At 49.4% G+C, this 20,277-nt stretch overlaps 1 protein-coding gene across 4 annotated transcripts in view; it reads right to left on the reverse strand.

The window, feature by feature from the left end:
- Positions 1–18,461, reverse strand: part of SENP2 (SUMO specific peptidase 2) — a 38,061-nt gene extending 19,600 nt beyond the window's left edge. For 2 of the 4 annotated variants that reach the window (XM_031968069.1, XM_031968068.1), the window contains exons 1-9: positions 18,239–18,461; positions 16,654–16,697; positions 13,392–13,525; positions 13,010–13,076; positions 12,086–12,167; positions 11,000–11,174; positions 6,378–6,481; positions 2,551–2,645; positions 1,753–1,804 (exon numbers count right to left, since the gene is read on the reverse strand). In XM_031968069.1, the coding sequence (XP_031823929.1) occupies positions 1,753–1,804; positions 2,551–2,645; positions 6,378–6,481; positions 11,000–11,174; positions 12,086–12,167; positions 13,010–13,076; positions 13,392–13,525; positions 16,654–16,697; positions 18,239–18,342 (857 nt within the window). In that variant the 5' untranslated portion in view covers positions 18,343–18,461. The remainder of the gene's footprint in view (positions 1–1,752; positions 1,805–2,550; positions 2,646–6,377; positions 6,482–10,999; positions 11,175–12,085; positions 12,168–13,009; positions 13,077–13,391; positions 13,526–16,653; positions 16,698–18,238) is intronic. The other 2 variants (XM_031968071.1, XM_031968070.1) reach the window with 2 other exon arrangements.
- Between the last annotated feature and the right edge of the window lie 1,816 nt (positions 18,462–20,277).

Consider the following 20,277-nt stretch of genomic DNA (forward strand, 5'->3'; position numbering starts at 1 on the left):
CTAAAATGTCCATACCCTTTAATTAAGCAATCCTACTCCTGGGCATATACTTCATTTTACAGTTTAGGAAACTAAGGCAAATGGGGTTAAATGACTTGCCCAGAGTCACATCCCAGATAGGATGTACCTGAGGCTGGAGCTGTACTCAGGTCTCCTGACTCCCAAGCTCAACCTCTCTCCTCTGTTCAAGCTGAACAAGGAGGATAACATACACAATGGTCACCACTATGTAAGTGAAAACTTTCAAGAAAGCAGCTGAACACAGATGAAGGGCAACCACGCAGCTCTGACCTGGAGAACAAAGGATGGCCCAGGGCTGAGTGTCAAAGCACCCCTATTCCTGGTCACAAGTAAATTTAGCTGGGGAGCTGTGAAGTGGGTACGCTGGCAAATGCATTAGGTGCGGAAAAGACAAAGAAACCATTTTCTTAAACGGGAGAGAGATCTGCTCGCTACAAGAGGAATCTCAAGGCCTGGCTACACTATCTCCTCCACATGGGTCCTTTGGCACCCAGGAAACCTCTCTGAGACTGTTTCCTTTCCAAAAAAGGGAGGGAATTGGGCTTGATGATCTCCTTCCAAGTCTCAATTGACAACCTCAGTGCTCAGAATAACTTGTAGGGATGGGTTTCCCCTTTGGCAATACAGAGAGCAGAACTCTGACAATCTGGCTGTGCCCACAAACTGCTCTGCAGCCACACTCAGACGTGGTCAGACTGGTTTTTGGATGCCAGGCAGACAGGTTGTTTGGGGATCCCAAGGGGAAGCCCTTCTAGGTGAGAAACAGAGCTTGTCAGAACTTGCCTTGGGGTTCTTGCCCCAATAGAACTTTCCTACCAAAAAAAGAGAAGCAAACAAAAATCCCTAAGTCCTGTCTGTTTCCTAGCACATTTAAAATTTATTGTTACCATTAAGGAAGGTGTAAAAAAGTGAAACATTTGTTAGCAAAATGCCAGAGCACATCTGGCACAAGCCAAGTCTAACTCTTAAGCCTTTTCTAGGCACTGATCGCTTAGTCCTCCTTGGGTTCCAATCTATGGATGACACAGTGCTAAGGGTACTGCACATGGAGCCTCCTCAAAGAGAGAGAGGCTAGTCACAATCCAGAGGAAAAAGGACAAGGGAATAGAGATTGCCTGTTGTCCAGACTGTGACACGCAAATGGGAAGTCCAGTGAGTTAGCAGTACCCGAGGAAAAATGTGAGACAGAGAGCCTTTGGTCTCCCCAAAATGAGGAGCCAGGAGGCATCCTTGAGAGCCTTCTTGTGGAAGATCCACACAAAGGGAAGCATCCAAGAAGACCTGGACAGGAAGAGGTCTTCATGAGGAGGAGGTGGCAGCGCCCTTAAGGGGCTGGAACACCCACTGAGGATTGTGGGAGAAATGGAACACAAAGGCGATGGGACCGACGCCTGCTCAGTCAGGGGAGGCCCTCTGGGAGGTCTAGCGCACGGCTGAGATGTGGCTGTGCAGACTGTCAACAGGGAGATGCTGAGAGTCTGAGCTCAGCACAGGAGTGCAGGTGGCCCAGGGCTGCTACGTTCAAGGAAACGACATTCATCAATTCCTGTCAAACCGTGACATCAAACACTGAGCTTAAGACTCAGAGGCGACATAATGCCTCAAGAAAGTCTCCCAAAGAGACTGTTTACTCTTCCACCTGAGGTCCTGAGATTTCTCGGAAACGTCTAGAAAAGGGGAACCACTACCAAAACATTTCTTGGAAGCACCCAGAAATCAACAGCTGGTTACCTCTTCTCATTTCTCATAACCCGAACAGGTCCCCATGATTCAGTAACTCTGTCTGTAAGGAACAAACATGAAGCCACGATTAAACTTGATCACAAGTGAAATAAACACTTTCCCACCACCCATTTAATATTTTATTTTTTGCAATTACATAAAGATAGTTTTAAATTTTCATCTTTGCAACATGTTGAGCTCCACCACTTTTCTCCCTCTCCCCCTTCCCTTCTTTCCCCAAATCAGCAAGCAATCTGATAAAGAAGTTACACATGTACAATTCTGTTAAACATCTCAAATTCACACTTAACCATGCTCATGTGTGGGGCTCTCTCTCTCTTTCTCTCTCCTCCCCACCTCCCTTTGCCTTCTTCCCTCCCTTCCTTCCTCTTTTCTCAGTTTAAGGGCTGCTAACACATCGAGCTGCTGGTTCCCAGGAAAGGCTGAGACTAACATTTCAAGGGATGTCGGTCAATTCGCAAAAAAACAGGTATCTAAGGAATAAAGGCCTTCATTTTTTACTCATGATCTTTACTGTGAACAGATCCCATGGGTTCAGAGCTGCCATTTGGTGAAAGGTGGAGAATCTGAAGAACTAAAAAGCTACCATATATTTGGATGATAACAAAAAAGCACCTTTTCTCCCTCAACCAATTCTTTCTAAATACCTTAATGTTTCAAAACATTGTCCTTCTGTCCTTTACAATGCACAATTTTTCAAATTAAGATGATATGAAATATGATATATGGACTCCTATGATGAACTAAGTAGATGAGTGAAAAATCAGGCCACAAATGGGAACTCACATTGCTTTGGAACAAGCTGACCTGCTCTCATCCCGAGGTGTTGGTCTTCCCCCCAGCCACCATTCCTTACTCCTTCCACATGACATCGATGAGAACTTAGGAACAGCAAAATTTCAGAAGATCAGCAACAAAAGAAAGGTCTGTGACACTCATTCATTTCCTGTTCAGCAAGTTTCTCTAAACAGGTATTACAAAATAGCCCAAGGAGATACAAGGGAGCAGAGGATGCCACACTGGCCAGGCGACAGCCAGAGCATTGCTGGCCCCATGGTTTGACACTGAGTGATTGACCGATTCGATCTCTCAGTTGTGCTCTAACTATAAAACCTGGATAATACTGGTAACGTAAAAAAAATCGTGGAAACAAAATACTGAAAAATAATTTTTTAAAAAATCCTTTAAAGTCATAAGCTAAAAGTTTACAGACACAACTCCATAGGTTGAACGATGTCAGAGTGATATGACTAAAAATTAACTTACATCTTTTACTGCAGAGATGTGGCTGAGAAATTTGGGAGAAGGATGCTGAACACCAAAAGCATTCTTGCTAAATCCACATTTTTAACCTAACCAACTCCACATCCCATTGAACTGCTGCTTCTTTTCCTAACAGTCCTTAGACCAGATTGTGACATTTCATCAAAATATCTTATGTAATTCTTCGACTTTCTGGTTAGACTATTGAACATTCGAGAAGAATCAAAAGGGAGCTTAAGATAACAGTTCTGCTGACTACTCATGTCACAAATATAACTCCCATGTAAAAAGAGTTTTGTTTTTTTTTTTTTTTACCAAAATTTCAATTGAATCTGGCTACTTTTGTACATGGGCTTTAGAGTGAAATCCAGTATCGATTCTCAGGCCACACTTAAGCCTAAACAGTGTGGAAGGATCCTGAGCCAGAGTTTTATGGCTGCAAACATCTCTCTGACCTGGCACTTCTATCCTTACTCTGCCCCGTCAATGCTTTTCGGCATGAGCTTTCACCCCTCCACTTCTTAAACAAAGATCACAAGGCTTTATTTCTCTTGCAGGCTGAGAAAGGCCTGGGAAAAGGTCTGCTTCCCACTTTCACCAGGTGCCCTTGCTCACACCATGGAAGGAAACTGCAAGTTCCTGGGGTAGAGCCTCAGCAGAAAGCATTCATATTCTTAGCCCAGTTTTCAGAATTCAAACTATAAACGATCCTGTGGAGAAGAGAGAAAAACACAAAGGGGATGCCCAGGCTTCAACTGAAACGGGCAGCTCCTATTTGCTGCTAAATATCACTTCCAGACCGATTATCAAGCTCTCATGGGAACCACCATCAGACCAGGGTGGGGGATGTCTCCTTTAACACTAACTTTCCCCACCTGCCATAACTCCACCTCTCACTCCAGAGCCAAAGGGATTACTTCCTGGCTAGACTAGTCCAAACACTGGTTCTCCAAGCTTCTGGGTCCCTGCCCTTGCCCATCATCCACCTCTGCCCTACCCCTCCTATCCCACCCCGGTTCAGCCTGACTTTCCCCTTAACCTGGATTCTCTCCTTCTATGACCCACAAGCTTCTCTTCCTCTGACACTTCTTTCATCTTCTGGGACTCCCTCCGCACCCCCTCCACCTAATGCCAGTGTCTTCCTGGCCGCACCTTCCCTTAGCCTCCCCCCCTCACTGCTACTTCTAGCACCCCCCGACCTCAGCCACCCATGTGGCTTGACTGCTCTGGAGGTCACCCCCCCCACCCCCGCCACGGGCTTTGCTCAGTACAGTTTGTCTCGGCTTCAGGTCAAGGCTTGGGGTCTCCTCCAAAGAGAATACTCCTCTAGTCCCCCAACCCACCAAAACTCTCAGACCTTGTGCTCAGGCTTTCCTTCCCTATACCATCTTCAACCCCACTACCCTTGCCCCTGGTCCAGCCATTTCTATGCCTTGTCCAACTCTACCCCAGGACCCTCCCGCCACTGCCCACCTCACTCCCCTTCAGGTCCAGCAAGGCAGAAGCCATACAGTTGGGGAGGGGGTGGAGGGGCAGGGTCCTCTGCCTGTGTGCCTTATGAGTTCTCTGGGACTCTCCCTGAACTGAGGCCATCCTTTTAAAGCCCCTGGGATTCTCTGTGCACTGCGACTGGCCCAAAACTTTCTCACCCTTCCTCCACTTCTCTTCAAACAGGGCCCCTTGCAGTTTCCAGAGGCCTTTCACCACGAGCTCCCTCTTATCCACTTATACCTATCTCACAATCCCTGACCTCAGCCCCCCCCCCCCTTTCTGATCCAACCCTTCCACTCACGTCCTCCATCCAATCCCCCGTGGCATTCAGCAGGGTGCCCACCCTGCCCTCTCCCAAGGTGGAGGTCCCCTCTTTAGCCGCCAGAGCTGGAGGTCTTTTCTCCCCCTTTCTGACTCACACCAGTGGCCAGCTTCTCTTCCCAGAGCCTCCCTGGGGGTTGTGCTCTTCTCTTGCTTGTGCCCCATCTGCTGCTTCTCTGTCCCTCCAGACCACGCCGGATCTCTAGATCCTCATTGCCAACTGCCTAGTGGACATCTTGATGCAGGTGCCCATCAGAACTCCGTGCCACTTCTCCCCATTTCTGTCTTCCAGGCACCTAAGTTCACGCCCTTCACTCGCCCTCAGCCCACCGCCAGTCAGTCCTGTCCAAGCCCCGTTGTGTCCGTCCTCTGGCTATCCAAAGCCCCTCCTGGCCGGCCCTCCAATCGCCTCCTGGACCACTGCCCGTACCCAGCTTCCCAGCCTCTTCAAGTCACTCCCTCTTCGGCTCACAAAGCGGCCATGCTACCTGGTCATGCCAACCCGTCTGCTCTTTGCTCAGGATGCTTTGGGCTAACCCCAGCTCTCCCCCACTGGCCCGGTCCACCTTTCCTCCTGACTCCCAGCCCCTCCTCTCATCCCAGCCTAACGGACCTTGCTATTCATCACCAGGTAGCTCCTTCTCCCCTCCCTGGCCCACTGCACTCCCCCCAAGCCCTGCCATAAAGCCCCACTTACTTCAGAGCTCGACTCATTCTCCTGACAAACCTTAGGACTTTGCATATGGCCATTCATGTACTCCCCCAAAGGGAATGGATGCTCCATGAAGACACCTAGCACAGTGCCATGCACACAGTAGGCATTTAATTAAAGCTCACTAACTGAGCCCAAAGGGAAGAAAAATAAGCTAAAGAAGATAGAGGGAAAGGAAGGCTAGACTTTGGGAAACTGCTAGATTTCTCTGGATAGCCCAATGAATTTCCCATTCCCCCACCTAAAAAAATTTAAAAATTTTACTAAAATCCCCAAAAATGTTTTGAAATTTAACCAATTCTAAAAATCTAAACCTGCTTTTCGTTATCGTGACATGTTCTACTGTCACCAAACTAGAATCACAAACTGTTTTCAGGTCTTATTACTGGTGATGCTAGAGTGAGCACCAGCTAGTGTCTCAAGCACTTTCCATATGTGAGTCTGTTTGGTTCTCAGCACAACCATGTGAGATCTAAAGGATCCTTTGCATTTTGTAGCTAAAGAAACATTTGGTTCAGCAAGACTAAGTGACCTGGCTGAGGTCACACAGCTTTGTGACTATTGGAGGCAGGATTAGAACCCAGGTCTCCTGACTCCAGATCCAGCACTCAAGAGCAATCGCAATCAGGACATCAGAAAAGGAGCCCAGGGTCCAGGTGGAAGCACAGTGTCCCAGTGGCTGAGCCAAACTGAGCAGCCGAGGCCTAGGGCTGTAGGGTCCACCCCCCCGTGGCAGCGGAGGCCCCAGCCCTTCCTGGCCGTCAGCCTCTCCCAAGACAAAGCAGCAACACCACACCGCGCCCCTCAGCCCACCACCTGTCATTACCCGTGGTGGTTTGCAGTGACAGGAGTGAGACAGTTTCCATGGCATCCTTCTTTAAGTCGCTGCAACAGCCTCTGATACTTCTCTCTCTCCTCTCTCTGAAAACCCTGGGGAAAGGAAGGAGACACTGACAAACGCCAACAGAGAAAGGGGCCGGCCCACACGCTGAGAATCCGTGGTGGGAGCCTGGCCTCGGTGCCCACTGGGGGCAGCGCCCCGGCCACTCTGGGCCCGTATGTGGCCACTGTTCGAGGGTGCTGATGGCCACTATATTTAAAGGCTTTCATGTCAATGGACATTTTCTAAACACTAGGTCAGGCTTAATGTCCACTATTCTAGGGACTAAGACATGGTCCCTGGCCTTGGGGATTCCTCATTTGACTAAAAGCTGCTCAAAAGCATGGATTGTTTTATTCTGTGTCCTTTTATCCTCAGGGCCTAGTATACAGACAGGTGCTTAATAAATGCTTATCGATCAACTGATATGGAGTTTGTCTAACAGAAAGATAACAAACCTAAATGAACTAAAATCAAAACGACAGAAGATCTGATGCTCTGAGAGCTGCAAAGTGTTAGCTGAGGTTTGAGGCAGGTACGGGGGATAGGACAGGAAATGTCAGCGTGGTGACAGTTAACTGGACTTTGAAGATGACTGGTAATTCAACAGATGAAGAAAGGGGAGGGAGGAGATTTCCAACCCAGATAAGTACAGTAAGAACAAAGAAAGGCAGAGAAGAGGCTAAGTTTGGCCACAACCTGGAGATCCATGGAGGGAAGCAGAAGAGAAGGACCAAGGGAACCAGATCCACACCCAAGGAAGATTTGTATAAAGGCACATAAAGGATGGGCTAGAGTGTAGAGGGAATGGAGCAGGAAGACCTGTTCGGAGGGCATTGGAGCAGCCAAGGCAAGGGCTAATAAAAGTCCAAATGTGGCAATGAGCACCAATGGGAAGGGAGAAAAAGGGATAGTCGAGAGAAATGCAGCAGAGACAAAATCAACAAGATTTGGGAATAAAATGAATATAAAAGGTGAGCGAGGGATAATATTAACATACTGAACACAAAAAGTGAGTTGGGATACACCTGGCAGAAAAGGAGGAACTATTAATCTCTAGGAAGAAATACTGAACTTAATTTGTTAAAGACTGAGTAGGTTGGTGGTTGCCCTTCATTCCTGAAGAGGACCCCATATTAGAGTCAAGTTACAGCACGTCCAGTTGGGGCTGATCAGACCAACACAAGTCCGGAGTGCTCTGCACAGGTGCCCGTGCATTTGGCACGGGCTCCCTAAATTTGTGTCTCGTATTTCTTTTGAATTACTTCAATTCTGCTTTGTCTACGGAGCTGAGCATCTTCTCTGATGAGGGCAATGAATCAAATCCAACGTTCTTCTAAGTGGCCTTAAGAGTATCTTTGTATTGCTTCTTCTAAGCTCCAGATGAGCGCTTGCCCTGGGTTCTCCCTAAGTCTTTTGGGCAAACATATAGTTGACATGTGAACAACGTGGTCAGCCTATTAGAATTGAGCTCTCTAGAGTAGAATACGGATGCTTGGCAGTTTAGCTTGAGAAAGGACCTCAGAGTCCGGGACCTTGTCCTGCCAGGGGATCTTCAGGATCTTTCTAAGACAACTCAGATAAAAGCAATTCGGTTTCTGGCTTGGCTCTGGGACACTATCCAGGTTTCACAAGCATGCAACCATGAGACCAGCACAAAGGCTCTGCAGACCTTCATCTGGGGGCAATCTGATAAGTCTCCTCTCCCACATTTGCCTTCAGAGCCTCCCAAACACTGAGCTAGCTCTGGCACCCACCTCATCACCTACGTGGACCTCCCTAGAAAATATCTTGCCAAGCTAAGTGGACTTCTCCATTTATGGTAACCAAAGGCTCCACACACAGATGGCGTGGTGCTGGCTGAGGGAGCGCCTGTGTTCTCTCGGTGTTGGGCCAAAACGAGCCCAGCAGCAGAGAACAGAGCCACATTCTGCCGTGTCCCAGCTTCAGGGACTGCATGGAGCACACCATCGTCTGCAAACAAAGTCAGCTCGTAGCCTTTTCAAGCTCAATAACCGACCATCGGCGCTGTAGCGTTCCTTGACACCATGTCTGCCCTCTTTGAAGACATTTGAAAGGCGCGGTTGAAAACATCATGCTACAGAGCAAGCACCCAGCCTTGTATCACTCCGCCGGCGACTGGGCAAGTTCAAGAACTCTGACCATCATCTAGAACCCAGGCAAGAATGACATCACGAAACTGACAGATAATACTGGACCTCTCTGGGCAACCAGACTTTGACACACATTTCTGTTAAGTCCTGCTGACTGACGGGTCAGATCGATGGATGCTGTGTACGAGTCTCCGTTCTGCTCCCAGCACTTCTCCTAGAGTTGCTAGGCAGCAAATGCCATTTCTGAGCTCTGGCTCTCAGATAGACAAACATTTTCAGGTGAAGGATCAGCCTATTAACAACTGTGGCATGAATCTTGCTAGCAATGACGAAGAGAGACCACCGTGCTTTTCACGGGCCAATCTAAATGGACAATGGAGCATCCATGAACTCCTGGAGGATAACCTCCTCCTGCTCCAGAATCCTGAAAATTTCAGTTAACTTTTCTATAACAAGGGACACCTCCCCATCTTGTTAATCTCATCTGGGATAAAATCAGCACCGGGTGCTAAGGAAAAGATTGTGTTGTGAGGCTCAACCCCCTTCAGGTGGTTGGAGCCCAGAGGCAGCTGGGTTCAGAAGAGCAGTCTGGTCTGCAGATCCCAGCATCAAGGTACTAGTTCATGCCATGGCAGGAAATGAGGCTGATGAGGGACAGCGGGTCAGGGGCAAAACCTCAGGGAGCACTCACCATGAAGGGGTGGAAAGAGGATGAGAACCCAGCAAGAAAGAAGAAACTGGAAAGACAGGAAGAAAATAAGCAGCATGTGATGTCTCCCAAGTCAAGAGAGAAGGTCCAAAAAGAGAGAACAGTCAAGAGTCTCAAATGCCAGAGGATAGGATGCTTTGGGACCTAGAGTGCTGATTTAGCAATTATATAGATTCAACAGTGCCCTTGGAAAGGCAACGCTGACCAGAGTGATGGGGATAAATCCCAGGCAAAAGCAGTAAGGTGAAGGTAGGAAGACAGAAAGGAAGGACAGGTGGTGAGCATGACTGCTAAGTTTTAATTAACAGAAGAGAGGAACTTAGAGAACTATTTCAGTGTTCTCAGGAAAATGGGAGGTTGAGCCATCTTTCCTAAGTTTTAGAGGATAGCCATATTAGGGATTTGATAAATACAAATCACAAGAACTGTCGAGCTGCCCCAAGATTCTACTGGTAGGCTCATGTCCCAAAGAGATCAATGACAAAACATGCCCAAAATGTAGTAAGTACCCACTGACTGGAAAACTGCTAAATGAGTAGTGGTACATGACTATAATGGTACAATGGCTACTTTGCTGTAAGAAATAATGAGTGCAAAGAGTCACGGGAAGACCCGAGTAAACTGATATAAAATGGCACAGACCTGGGCAACAACAGAAACAGGACTATCACCTACATGGAAAGAACAGCAGCAGCAAAACCAAATGGAAAGCTCTGAAATAAGGACCGAGCCCTGCCGCCATGCCCCTCTACAGAGGCACAGGCACAACACTGCATGCAATATCAGATTTCTTTCAGTATGTTGATTCGCTTTATTCAAATTCTCTTTCTTCCCCCTTTAAAGAATGGACTGCTGCCAAGCAGCAAGGTCAGCCTTGCTATATCATACATAGTGCATCCATGGGTAGGACTGATTTCCCCATTGGATCCCAGAATCTTGGGAGAAAGGTGGTTCCTACCAGTAGCAGGAGCTGCCAGAGCTGAGGCTCTGCTGTTGGCCCCAGGGGTATGCTGGCCAAGTCGGGCCAGAGCCGGCCACGGGCACAAAGATCACCAAGCACGAATGAGAATGGGAGCAGCAAGAGACGGCCATCAGTGAGTACAGACAAAGTGAAGGGGCACATGAGGCAGAGAGACCTGTGAAAGTGTGCCCACGGAGGAGCATCTGAGCTGGGCCTGGGAGTCAGAAGGACCTCTACACAGCAGGGAGGGAAAGAGGCAAGTATGGCGCTGATGCCTCTAAAAAACAGAATGAGGAACAAATGGTCAGGAAGAGAGCAATGGTGATGGGGAGAAGGCAGCAAAAATGTGCATGCAGTCCCAAGAAGGGCTGGGAAGAACTTGAAGTTGAAGGGCCTGGGTTCAAATCCCAGCTCCACTCCTTCCTGCTTGTGTGTGTCTGGCCAAGTCACTGCCCTCTCTGGGCCATGCCGGCAAGATAAGAGGATGAGACTGGATGTCCTAGGCCCCTCCCCACGGAGGCAGGAGGACAGAGGAAGGCCACAGTACAGCCCGAGGCTGGCCCTGGGCGGGGAGGGGTGCAGTCAGGGCAGGAGAAGACTTCCATGGTGCAGAAAGTTCAGGGGGCAGTGGAGGAGGCTCACACTCAAGTGACACGGCCACACTCAAGCCGCCGCGACCAATCAGAAGAGTCCAAGCGTCCAGGAAGGTGGCCACCGTCTGCTGACGGAGTCCTTGCGGCTCCGACACTAGCAAACAGAACCAGAATGATCCGGGGGGACTTGCCTCTTCCACAGTGCAGCGCGGCCTCCTCGTGGCCCGGCCGGTTTCTGTAGAGCGGCTCTCCGAAGACTTCCGGTCCTGAGCGGGCTGTTTCCGGGTTACAGAACTGTCTGGGGGAGACTTGGCAGAGTGACGGCCACTCATTCTTTTGTTAGAAACTTCCTGGTTACGAGGGAAACTATTGGATAGAACAGAAAGCATCAACAAGACCGCAACCCCCAAAGGCTTGGCATTCAAGCTCCAAGAGCTGCAGGGCCCGGGGCTAGACCGCGGGGTGCCCCAGACCCGTCCTCACGGCATGCCGATCTGCAGCGTTCCACAAGCGGAGGTCCAGATCCCAGAGAGCCTGGCAGAGCTTGGGGTCCAGCCTGGGCCTGCCTAGTTTTCCAAGTCCTGCCACAGCTCCCGCCCCCCCCAACCGGCAACAGCTCTCCCCAAAGCCAGAGCCGCCACATCTCTGCCACTAAAGCTTGCGCCTCTCCTTCCTTCCGGGGCCTGACCACTTGCGAGAACCCCCATGCATTTTCTCACCCGTTCCACAGGACCTAGAGATTGGAGGGATTTAGAATATTCAAGGCTCAGATGTGTTCATCTAAGTATACCATGACAACTATTTTAGCTTTTATTTGGGGCATGGCTGGGGACCCTAGACTTCATTTAAAACAACACTCAAGAATATATTTTTTAGGACGTTAACTTCAGGATTCAATCCTAAATTAGGGACTTTCCTGCCTTGGCTAGCAAAGTGCCAGCCAGCTGTCCCTCTCTGTTGGAAGCACTGTCTATCTCGGAGATTTTTAATTGAGACTCCCCAGGGCTGGTGGTGCAGGGCAATGGGGCCAGCACAGAGGGTCACCTTCTCATCCCTAACGTGTCTTTCATCTACCTGCTGAGACTATGAGGCAAGGACAGATCTTTTTGTCTGTTGTCTTTTTAAAGACTATTAATGACATGCTTTAAGCATCCTAAGCAATCAGATAAAAGGGACAAGAAAACAAAAACGTTTTAAGAGTTCTTCATGATGTGTTACTATTAAGCTGTTAAATTTCTATGTACAGACAAGCAGAATTATCAGAACGCAACCATTACCTAAAGGAAGGCATAACGTGGCGTCGGTGATCTCGACTCACTTTATTTGAATGTTTACTTGCTCCATTTCGTGTTTTATTACCTACAAACAGAAGTATATTAGTAAGTGTGGGAGAACCAGAGAGTTTAACTAGTTTGCACTTGGAAAGCATTTTGATTTTCTGAATTAAGTTACTTTCCTCCACCCCTCTCTTGGAAACCTCAGCTTCTTGCCTCCTAGAGCAAAGAGCATCCAAAATGGGATTCTGAACATTCAAAACAACTTGGAGGCCGCCTTTCAGCATTAAGGGACTTTTCCTGGCTGTCATCCTACGACGCTTGTACGTTAAACAGTCCTGAGAGTTAATTATCACAGAATCGACCAAGCAGATAAGAAGGATGGCTCAAAGGCACCAGCACAGGCCTAGTCCAACGTGGGTACACAAAGGTCCTGAAACATGCCCAGCTCCACACTCTGTGTCACAAGCATCATCAAAGGCTTAGAGGAAGAGGCCAGGACCAAAGGGGGGGAAGCAAAGCAGTCAACCAGTTTGCTTCCCCCTTTGGAAAGAGAGTTAATCCTTGAGTCCAAAGCTTCTTCTAAAATCCAGTCTTCTCTATCCAGCATATCACACTCCCTCCCACCTTCTATCCCCCAAATCATCCCATCTTTTGGGTGGAAAGATAGACTATGGTCATTAGCCTTCAACAAGAGTCGACAATCCCCATTGTTACCCCTGACATAAAGCGGTCAAAAACAAAGTGAAGGGTAATGGGCAAGCAGCTCTGCTCAACAGAAGCTACAATTAAAGAGAAAAGCCATTCCTGAGGTGTTCAGCATTGGTTTTATCCTTCCTCTCCAGCACAACTCCAATTTGATTAGAAAGATTCCCTTTCATATATTGAAAACTAAAAGAAAAAAGAATCATCTGCTATTTTTCTCACCCGATGTAAGCACATCTCTAGAGGGTCCAGATTTTGTCAATTTAGAAGATGAACGTTTGGGCAATACCTTAAAAATAAAAAAGGAACCATTATGGTTAGAAAATTTGTCTTAAAAAAAAAACTTCATATCAAAATCATCCTAGTGCATAACTCAACTGTCTTCAAAAATACCAAACTTCAATTTTTAAAACCTCTTAAAATGATGTAAAATAGAAATCACAGATACTGAATATACATTTGTTTCTCCCATTAAAATATTAGAAGTTATCTTGTTTATATAGCCCTTAAATTTTAAAATTATCTCTACTGGCTTTTGTCATTTTGACAATAAGGACACTTGAGAAGGATCAATAAACTGAGTGTGGCTTTCATTCCCACTGACCTCTCTGGGAGAACTCCCAGTGTGTGCGCCATTGCAGCCACTAGCCTCCGGGCACCTCGGGCTGAGGTGAACCGGAGTGCCAAATAAGTTGGTGATATCCCAGATGCTCTTCTTGACCCGGTGAAACAAGTAATCTACAAATCCAAGCAACACAAAATGAACATTTCACAACAAAAGGAGTTCCTCTTTCAGAAGGGGCCTGCACAGCACGCGTAGATATATTTACATATACTAGAAAGGTAAAGGCTCCAGAGACTGAGGACCTAGATTCAAAACACGCTTCTGATATTCACTACCTGGAGGAGATCGCTTCCCCTCCATGGGTGTCTCCTCAGTAAAATGGGAGTGGGAGTGGGGATGGGGAGAATTGAGCTCAACACTCTCTGAGGTCCCTTCCAGTTCCTAGCACCAATGATCAGAACCCTAATGGGCAGGACACACAGCAGATACCAAATGCCTGGCTCATTTTAGAGTGGCCTTCACAGATCTCTTGAATGAATAATTTTATTGAACTTATAAGAAACTGGAGATTTTTTTTCTACCTAGAAACTTTTTCAAGTGAAATAGCCAGGTTTCCCGTTTTCTCCATCAAACAATAGCAGTTTGGGAAAACCAAACACTGCAACAAAAACAACCAATCCTCGACCCTCCCCAACCTTCAACCCTGGCAGGCTCTTGCCAGAGAGATGAGGCTCTAAGGTGCCAATGAAAGCTTGCTTTAGGCACCATCTCAGCACCTTCCCTCCAACTGTGCTTGGACATAACATCAGATCAAAGGTCACTGGCCTCACTGACCAGATTCTGTACAGCACTGATTGGGTCCCTGTGAATCTTGGGCCGGCCACCACCACAGCCTTCTCTGGCTACTCCCATCCCATCTTTCTGATGGATCCTGGACTGACTCTGGGTTATCATCCTATAAAGAGGGAAAACCCCTGGGCCTTTACTCACTCATTTGCTCCCTCTAATATCACCCCACCCCCTTCTACTCTACCCTGCTGGTCTACTACAATCAACACAAGCAGACAATGGCTCATTTACCCAATTAAATCTTCCAGTCTAAGAGGGCCCCAGAACAGCACAGTTTTATGTATGTTTAAAAAAATCTCTTCCCAAAACTGTTTAATAGAAAAGCAATTCGGATCAAGATCATATACCACAAACTACAAAAAGGTCCAAATACTCAACTTGAATATCTGAGGTCATACCAAGAAAAAAACCAGAACAACCTCAGAAGTTTCTGAGTAACCTTTCACAGGTAAAGTTAGTGGGAAGAACTCTTAACCAAACAAGGGATAGTGACAATCAAAAATTATAAATTAGACTCATTTTCATTACGTGAAATTGGAAAGCTTTTGCTTAAATAAAACTCATGAGGCCAGGGTAAGGAGGAAAGATATCAGATGGGAGGAAAAAAAATCTCCTTCAAAACTTTCTAAAAAAGTCCTGAAATCCTAGACATAAGGAAACATATACATACACATATCTACATCCACACCCACACCACACCCACACTCCAGAGCTCATCCGGGAATAGGTTAAGTGTTCAATGGATACTAACAGTACTGAAAAGAAGGATTGCAAATAATTAACAATTTTATGAAAGATTGCTTCAAGTCACAAAGTCAAAACAATGCGGAGCCTTTTGTCTCCATCCAAACTGGCCAAAATGACCAAAGACGGGAATAGTGAGTGTTCGAGAAGCCACAGAAAGACAGTCACACTAAGATGCTGTTGATAAAGCTTTAGGCTGGGCTGACCATGCTGAATGCCAATTTGAAATTGCATTTAAAAAAGAAAGGGACTGAAATGCCCATACCCTTTTTTTCTAGAGAACATATATACCAGAAGGAGGTTAGGATAGAGATCCCAAAAGGATCCACATACACCAAGATATTTAAAGCAGCCATTTTCCCCAATATTAAAAACTAGAGGCAGGTGTCCATTGACTGAGGTACGGCTAAACAAATCATGGCACATGAATGTAATTATTATGTAACAGGAAGCAAGGTATTATGAAGAATTCAGAAAAGACAAATGTGAACTATTGGAGAACCAGGGAAACAACACAATAACAACAACATAAATACCAAGGGAAAAAGTGAATGAAATAGCGGTGTGATCACAGTGACTATTCCTTTCTCCATTCAGCCTCCCTTACCCCTCCCTGCTGGGCCCAATCCTGTCCTAGGTCCTGGCTGCGCTCCCCAATCACCCCTCAATCCCTGTGCTCTCCAGGCTCTTCCCACTCCCACTAGCAGTTCCCATCCTGACCTTCTGGTGGATTCACTGGCTCCATTCTTTCCTCTTTTCACCAGTCCCCTGCCCCTGAATCCTACTGGAAAGTGAAGCTCAGTAGTGGTGGTGGGAATGGACGCAAAGGGTTCCCAGTCAGACTCCCAGGCCTGAGCGCTGCAGGGAGGGAAGGGAGGCACTGCTGACTCCGGGAAGTGCAGCAGAGGAAAGTCTGGATGCCTGGGTGGGTGAAGGGGCAGACTGCCCGTGAGGACTGATAAAAGGTCGGGGATGAGATGCGCTGGGTCAGCAGTGAAGGGACCTTAGCTGTGGAGGCAGCTAAAAGTCACTCAAGGCCTAGTGAACATGTGGGCTCTCTGGTACAGAACCAGGATTTCAGTGACAGAGGGAAATCTCAAGGAAGCCAGGACAGCACCTTTCATCCTAAAATTGTCTGAGGCACTTAAGCTCCTGGGTTAGCCCAAGGCTTATGCAATGACATTTTTCATGTAAAGATATCTATCTGTAATGTTCTATAGGAGACAGAGAAATGGGGGATGACACTAAAGGTCCACATACAATCTGTGTGCTCTCCTCAAGGGGACTTGGTATGCCTTCCTAGGATGCCGACTGGCTTCAGGAACTTCTATGGCCAAATAAACACCAAATCGTTAACTGACCGGTGACAGACTGAACCTCGGGAGGACTCCAAAGCCTTTACACCTCGTGAAACCTGCCTGAGCTTACAGACACTACAGCTGGCATAGAGGGAAGGATCTGGAGGATGATGCAGACAATCCACTCAAACTTGGGGGGTAACTGACAACATTTTCTCCTAAACAAATTTTTTTTCCATCTTTTCTTCTTTCCTCTCCTTTTTCTTCCTTCCATTTCTTCTATTACTACTACTACAATAAACTCCCCTACTACTTGTAATACTACTAATTTTACTCTTGTTAGTATTATAACTACTACAACTTCTACTACAACATCAACATACAGAGAATTGAAAATGAATATTCAATACCTAACCGTGGTCTTTTGGCTTGTATTTCATCAGTGGCTGGAGTTCTGAGAAAAAAAAACAGAAAATCAACATCATTACCTTATCAGGTATAAATACTCCATTATTCATAAATAAACCAAATCATTCCATCATTCCTCCATTCCCATTTTATTATCAAATGGGTTCCAAAAAATGTTCTGAGAAGAATGACATACTATCAATCACTTCTGTTCATATGGGGGAAACTGTCATTAATTTAGACATTTGAACTAGTTAAAAATCTCATTTTTAAAATGCCATTAACACTGAAAACAATCACCTGCAACAGAAAATCCCCTAAGCAACCTGCTCTTTTTGCACTGGAAAAGGGCTTACACTGAAAAAAAATTCATTTATACTGAAAAAATCCTCAATACTTAAAACACACTTAAGATTGTAACAAGCAGAGCTCTCAAAAGCAGGGGGGGAACAATCCCACTCATTTGAACAGCGTTTCCGAGCCTCGAGTTCTTCTGAGATTTTAGGAGGGCAACCTGGCCCCTCTCCCTTAGGCTTAGGAAGAGGGAGACGGGCGAATAGCATCCGGAGAGTCCCGCAGGCTCCGCCCCTGCGAACTCCCCCAAGCAATAAAAATGCAGGGACTTTGGCGACAGAACAACACGCCCCCCTGACCCCGGCCCCCCTGACCCTGTCCGCGGGCTTGGGGTAAAGGGATCCGCTTAAACTCCTTCAAAGGCAAAGCCAGACGAGCAGCGGGGGCAGATCGCTAAGGGCTCCCCGGGCTCCCGGCTCTGGCAGTGCCGAGGCGGCCCAAAGCGCTCGCAAATGCCCGAGACTAAGCACACGGGCCCACAAAGGGGACCCCACAACAACCGTTACAGGGTCGCGGCTCGCAGACCCAGGGGCCGCCCCGGAGCCTCAGGGAGGAGGGGAAGCTTTCCAGAATTCCGGGGAGGGAGAAACGGAAGAAGGAGCCGCCTGCGCTCGCCCTCTCCCCGGCGGATCCCCCAGTTGCGGGGGCGTCCCTAAGTGCGGACCCTTCCACAACGCGGCCTCGCCAAGTCACTAACTTCTGGGACCTCCGTCTCCCGAAAAAGGGCAGAATCAAGCACTAAGCGTGGGCATTTTACAAAGTAACAAAGAAAAACGATTTAAGAAAGTGGCCCAGGGCTCCCCAGTGGTTTCCAGGCCCCCCACCCCCCTCTGCCGGGATTCCTCCTTTCCCCCCTCCCCATCCTGGGTACCTGCTTATCTGCGCAAGCGCAGTATATCCTCGGGAAAAGGCCAGCTTTCCCCGCCCCCTCCCCGCCCCCCGCTGCGGACCCTCACCCGCAGATGACCACGCAGAGAGGGCCGGTGGGCCAGAGGTCGATCGTCGCAGCCCCTCCCCCGAGTCCGGCCGCCGGGTCCGCCGGACCGGCCCCCACAGGCCGCCTCTGCCCCGCCCCCATCCCAGGGACGCCGGGCTGGTGGGAGGGATCTCGCGGGCCCCGTTTTAAAGACAAGCAAGCGGAGGCGCCGCGGGCCTGCGGGAGGGACCCGGCAGGCCCGGCCGCAGCCCCGCTCTCAGAGCGCCCGCAGCAGGGGCCGCGCCCGCCGCCCTCACCTGTCCGAGAGCCTCCTCTTGAGCAGGGGTCGGGCTGCGGGCTCGGGGCGGCCGCGCGGCCTCCGGAAAACCGAGTGGAGGACACTAAGCAGCCATCTGTACATAACAGGCCGGCGCGGAAACCGCGGAGGCCAACGCAGGCCTAGAGAGGGAGGCCGCAACCGCAGCAGCAGCCCCAGCCGGAACCGCCTGTGCCACTGCCACAGGCGCCGCCCCCGCCGCCGCCCCCGCAGCTCCCGCTCCTGCCGCCGCCGCCGCCGCCGCCGCTCAGGCTGTAGCCCAGGCCGTCGCTGTCCCAGCCGCAGCCTCAGACGCCAGGAGCCCCACCACGGCAACGTCGCAGGCTTGTAACGCAAGCTCAGCGCCCAGCGGAAGCGCGTACCCACGACGTGGGCGCCGGTCATTGACGTCACCGACCCCCTTGCCGAGTTGCGCCTCCGGGGCGTGGGTGCACCGACGCATGCGCAGACGCCCCGCCCCGCCCCAGCTCCACAGAGACCTTAAGAACGCGGCCCTGCCCAGCTCTGGGCCGGACGGGGCCGAGCGGATCAGGGGCGGGGCTATCCCCGCCCCTCCGCCAATCCCGCGGCGCGGGCAACGGAACGCGACACCGCCCACCGCGCCCCACCCTAACGCTCTCTTTCTGGAAAATGGAGTCCGAGGCTCCTGACGGGCGCGGGCGACAGTTGGGCTCGAGCGGGCCGTGAGAGCAGACGTCGGGCGCGACACCCGTGACCGTTGGTGCCCGTCTCCCCTCGCAGAGGCGTCTGGGGCGGGCTGTGCCCGCGCATGCGTCGTTGCATCCCCGGCCTCCCCCCAGAGTGGGCTCGGGGCCTCTCCTGGAACCCCCAGGGAGGGGGGCTCTGCCCCACCCGCGGGGACGCCGGGAGTCTGCACGTGCCGAGACACCTCCAGGGAGGGGGGCAGGGCCCATCCCACCACCTGCGGGGATGCCCGAGGTCACGGGGTGGCCGGGGATGGGTGAATGGGGCGGCTCCCGCTCTGCACGTGCTAGGATCCCCCGAGAAGGGCGCTCACCGCTTACCGGGGCGGCGCCTTTCCCCTCGGGGGGGGGGGGGGGGGGGGGGGGGGGGGGGGGGGGGGGGCGGCTTGGGCCTCGCCCGCTCCTCCTTTTGCCCTCGGGTAGCCGGGTGCTCCTCCTGGCGGCCCCCCCCCGCCCCCGCCCGCCCTGTCAGGGCTCCTCCAGCGCCTGCTGCGTCATCCCCACCATGGGGAGGGCCCCCTCCCCCTCCCCCTCCCCCTCCCCCTCCTGTGACGTTGGGAGAATGGAGGCTGCGGACTCAGGAGCTGGGGCAGGGCCTTAACTTTGTTGTTGTTGTTGTTTTTGGGGGGGGGGACAGTGGTCCTCCTCATCACCACCAGTATTTCCTCTCCTAATTTTTTTTTAATTAGAGAAATGTTGGTACTAAATATTGACAAAAGTTGTGCTCTGCTTTTAGAGACCGATTAACAGGAAGCCCCTGCTAGGTGCCAGGCCCTGTGCTCGTGGTAGAGGAAAGGGAGAGACAGCGCGCAGACGAGATCTGAACTGGACGCGTTGGAACTCATCATCGGGGAGGCATTAGCAACAGAAAATGAAACGTTTTTGAGATAAATATTTAAATAAAATTTAATTGGGCAAAAAATGCAAAGGGCGAGAAACAAGTAATAATCCAGCAAACAATTCTAGCGGTAGCCCTGGTGCGTTATAATATTTACATTTACTATGTATAAGCACACTGCTATTTTTACTGATGCAACAACAACAACAAAAATTAGGAACACAAGGAACAAAAAACTAGAAAGCTCATGTGCTACTTCTCCAGCCATTGTTGTCTCGTCTGGATTTCAGCCTCTGTCCTTATCAAGCTAATGCTCGCCATATCCTACACATATCTTGCAAATACTGGGTTTTCAATTCATAGAAACAAAGGGTAGAAATCATCTGATCCAATCTGTTCATCTTCAGAATAAATCCCAACAGGTAAATGAATAAGAAAATAAGGTCAAAAAGGTAAATGAATTTACTTGAGGTCCTA

The sequence above is a fragment of the Sarcophilus harrisii genome, chromosome 4 (assembly GCF_902635505.1).
Source record: "Sarcophilus harrisii chromosome 4, mSarHar1.11, whole genome shotgun sequence".
Taxonomy (NCBI): domain Eukaryota; kingdom Metazoa; phylum Chordata; class Mammalia; order Dasyuromorphia; family Dasyuridae; genus Sarcophilus; species Sarcophilus harrisii.